The sequence below is a fragment of the Cantharellus anzutake genome, assembly GCF_015039405.1.
Source record: "Cantharellus anzutake strain C23 chromosome Unknown EI90scaffold_1, whole genome shotgun sequence".
NCBI classification, from domain to species: domain Eukaryota; kingdom Fungi; phylum Basidiomycota; class Agaricomycetes; order Cantharellales; family Hydnaceae; genus Cantharellus; species Cantharellus anzutake.
The window spans coordinates 257015-260905 of record NW_024066951.1 but is presented as its reverse complement, the minus strand read 5'-3'; the positions used below and the strand labels follow the sequence as shown (position 1 = coordinate 260905).

The 3891-nt window shown below is 50.2% G+C and overlaps 2 protein-coding genes across 2 annotated transcripts; both read right to left on the bottom strand.

The window, feature by feature from the left end:
• Positions 1–798: 798 nt before the first annotated feature.
• Positions 799–2390, bottom strand: EI90DRAFT_7164 (uncharacterized protein). The gene has a single exon (XM_039067993.1). It carries the CDS (start codon positions 2208–2210, stop codon positions 984–986), a length of 1227 nt encoding a protein of 408 aa, XP_038923704.1. The 5' UTR covers positions 2211–2390; the 3' UTR covers positions 799–983.
• Positions 2391–2577: 187 nt separating this feature from the next.
• EI90DRAFT_3149356 (uncharacterized protein) lies at positions 2578–3312 on the bottom strand (the record flags this gene model as incomplete). Its single annotated transcript, XM_039065580.1, has 2 exons — positions 3213–3312; positions 2578–3141 (listed from the first exon to the last, which is right to left on the bottom strand). Coding segments are annotated over exons 1-2 (591 nt in total), but the record flags the coding sequence as incomplete, so codon positions are not given.
• Positions 3313–3891: the final 579 nt, after the last annotated feature.

The window sequence follows — 3891 nt, the reverse complement described above, 5'->3', positions numbered from 1 at the left end:
AATTTGGTCTGTGGGGACTGGGAATGTGTCTGGAAAAACAGGAGAAAATCATGGAAGGATAGAAATGGTATATGAGGACGTGTGTGCTGTGTTTCGTGAAGTGGGGATGTGCTGGGATGGGGAAATCGCGATATTCGGTTCGTTTGTGCAGTACCGGCTGTGCCCGCCTACATCAGGCCTAGCTCTTTATCGTGGTCCCTTACGATATCCTCAAATCTAAACATGTCCATCGTATGCGATCCATAGGCCCTGGGGACTCCAACCAAAATAAATAAATGTTGTGTGCATAAATACGCTTATGACATATCCTCATTGTGCACGGAGGTATTGTCAACGGGTATATTCAGTCCTGGACTTGGACTTCACTTTGCTACTGCCATGCATCGCGTTGTATGAAATCACTCCAACTAAGTCAGGAGGCTTTGGCTTTCATCTGCGCATGGAACTGCACTGGGAATCTCAACTGCATCAAGAATGCTAGCGGACTCAATACTTTGCGCTTCAGCAAGTTTGTCAACACTAGAACTTTGGTTGAGCAACGAGGGCTTGCTTTCCCATTGTAGTGGTCATCGTCTATGTCACTTGGAATCACTGGGGCAACATGTGTCCTCATATCCTTGGTGGCTTGGATGCTGCTCACTGCAAGGAAGCAATCGCTTGTAGCGATTCTGACATCGCGATACTTTTCTCTGGGGACAGATCGACAACAATCGTGTCATATATGTGACTAGGCACTACTTGGGGCCTCTCTTTGGCTAACAGCTCTGCATTACGCATATGAAGCGGTGTGGAGGTATGCATAGCCCAGTTCGCGAAAGTTGAGTCTGGGACATCGGACGCTGCCTCCAAATTCTGGGGCACTAAACTCGGTTGCTGGCATGCAACGACTCTTGGAAACGTCTAGCTCAAAGCCTTGGTGGATTCATCATCAAGAGGAGTGCTGGGGCCGGAGGCCTTAGCTCTTTTAGCGATGCACTCTCGCGTCATCTCCTCAACTCTCTCTTTGCCGGAACTTGGCCAAAACTGTCTGGAATCTCTTCTGGTACTGAGATCGACGTCGTATGAGACCAATCGAGCTCGTCGCTGAGGCTGGGAGGCCTTAGCTCTTTTGACTTAAGCTCAGCGCGCTCTGGCGCTACTGTTCTGACTCGCGCTTTGTCTAGCTTGCCACCAAACTTGCTTGTCATGTCTGGCACAGGCTCTCTGACGACTACAGTGTGTTCTTGAATGATGAGAGAGTGCTCTGACGTCTCTGGTTTGCAAATGTCAACCTGGATCTCGGTGACTAATATGCAATTGGCTACTTGAGTCAACTCAGACTCGCATGCTCGGGCCAGCTCGTTGCCCGCATTCTGGTTCGTGCTTAAGACCTTGTCTGGGTCTTTCTCAGGTGGACATTTGTATCCATCATCAAAGAAATCGGGTGGGCATAGAGTGCCAGCGCACTCAAGCGCTTTCGCGGAATCGGCACAAAGTTTAACAGTGGGATTTTTCGTCATCATGTAACCTCGATGTATGATAGCGTAGTGATGAATCAAATCATTGACTTGTTTTTCGTGTGGCACAATGGCAGGAACGGCTTCGTGTGAGATAGTGAGTCCGGCATATTCGGGTGCTTCACTGTCAACTGCAGTGTCGTCGGATTCATATCCGGAATCCCAAGTGAAATCTTCCACTGGCTCAGCGATTCGTGAGACTTCACTAAGATGCACAGTATCGTCTTTAGTCGCATTCTCGTGTGCAACTTGCAGTATGGCTGTGGTGTGCTCAACACCATCATTCTCTTCGCGCTCGGTCTCTGCGCTTGAAACTATCATTTCGTTCTTAACTAGTCTGGCATTTATGCGTGAACTAGAAGAGTCTGGGGCTCTAAGGCTCTCGTCTGACTTGACTCTACACTCATGGCACATCTGTGCTACACAACATGGACTCAATCCGAGCGTTGCGCTAGCTGGATTTCTTGGGTGCTCAAAATCGACGGCTGCAGCAGCTGGGTCGATTATTTGGACTACCGCTTCACTTTTCTGGACTGGACTGGGATGCGTGTCATCGCGTTTTCTCCCTGTGGTGCAATCCTGGGGCTCAATCTCAAAGTCCCCTCTGAACTCGAAGTTGCGCAGAACTCTGGCTGGCAATAAACTGGTCTGGTATGTCGCATGGAATGAAGCGCTGGGAATCTCCCTGCACTTCTGGAATGGCTCTGGTCGCATTGAGCTCGATTCCAGGATCAAATGGGTAGAATTTCGCCATCTTCACTAACTGGGCGCTTATTCTGCGATATGCGGGGCTCTGGCCATGATCAGGCACTGAGGCGCTGCTCTCTTTTGGTTCATACGATGGACGATAGCAATATTCTGGCATCAAATGTCCATTCGCATCGTGCATAACTGCAAATTCCAACTCAAACTCTGAGATTGGATAGTATGTGGTCGCATTCTTGAATGTGAGCAACACTCCAGGCTCAATCCCTATCACAAGAGTGTCTGCATCGTCAGATCGAGGCTCTCTGGCCACCGCAGTATCACTAGGGGTCACTGCGGATCGTTGCCACCCCAGTTCCTGAGTGAAATCTAAGACCGGGTGCGGTCAAAGTCTCGCGGGCTCAAAGTCATCGCGCTTGAGTCAATCGGCTCCTTCTTGTCAATAAAAGTCGTCGCCTCCATCGTATGAGGTATTCTAGCTTCGTCTGAGCACGTATGGGTAGTCTCGGCCCAATCTGAGGCCTGAGGAGCTAAGTTATCTTCGCAAATTTGCGGATCTGAGATGCGTTCAAGGCCGATAGGCCTAAGCTCTTTTGGTTCTAGCTCTGGTACTTCAACAGGGCTCTCTAGTTGGTCATAAGTGCTAGATTCTAGGCTCTCAGCGCTAGAGATGGATGCGGCAATCGGCGCACGATCGGCTTCAGACTGAATGTGAGCGCGACTCAATTCAGTTTGCAGCGCTTCGCTTCTGACTTCGACTTCAACTTTAACTTTGACTTCTGGTGTGCACTCCACTAGGGGAACTTCTGGGAAGTTGGCATGGACTTCTGAATGTCCGCTCAACTTGGACTCGGAGACATCACAAGTGGGATCCGAAAGATATGCAACATGCGTCGATGCGCTCTGGTCATCCGCCCACTCTTGGAGCGCTGGATTATGCCTACGTGGTGGCAAAGCTTCCTCATGGATAGCTGAGCCCTCTAGGCCATGGGCTTCGCATTGTTTGACTGCCGACTCTCTGATCGGGGCATCTTGGACATTGGAACTCATGTCTGCGCCAAACTCAGGCATAATGTCGCTCTGATCTGCAGGTTGTGCTGGGAACTCTGGGAACACAGTATGCGTGGAACTCTGTTGTTCTTCCATCTGATGCAAACTCGTGCTATCATGACTATTAGCCAAGTTATCAACTGGCTCGGACTTCATGTCGAAGTCAACATCGTATGAATCGTCTCGGAGCAGTTCTCGTGCAACTGCGACAACATTGTTCATATGGGGAGGCTGGGTCGAATCAGACCACAGGCCTTGAACCTTGAGGTCATACCTGAGTTCGCGTCTGAACTTGGACGGGAATCCTTGGTAAAATAGGTCATCACGCTCTGAGGCGGTAAGGGCGTTCTTCGCTTCCAAACTCGCAGCGATAACACGGAACTTTCGCTGGTAACGCGCAAGGTGCTCTAAGCATCTCATCTTGCGGTCTTTCTCCACCAACTTGTGGAGGTCTTTCTTGCGATAAACTGGCTCTTCGTCGTCGGTGCTGTAGAAGCTCAGCAAATCCGACTTGAGCGACGACCAACTCTGGGTCTCAAGTCCAGAGAATGTCTGAACAAGCTCGGCTTCCCTCTCGGTGCAATAGGCTATCAGGTAGCTGCACTTCTCTGGGTCTGTGAGGAGTGCGGCATGCGCCAAC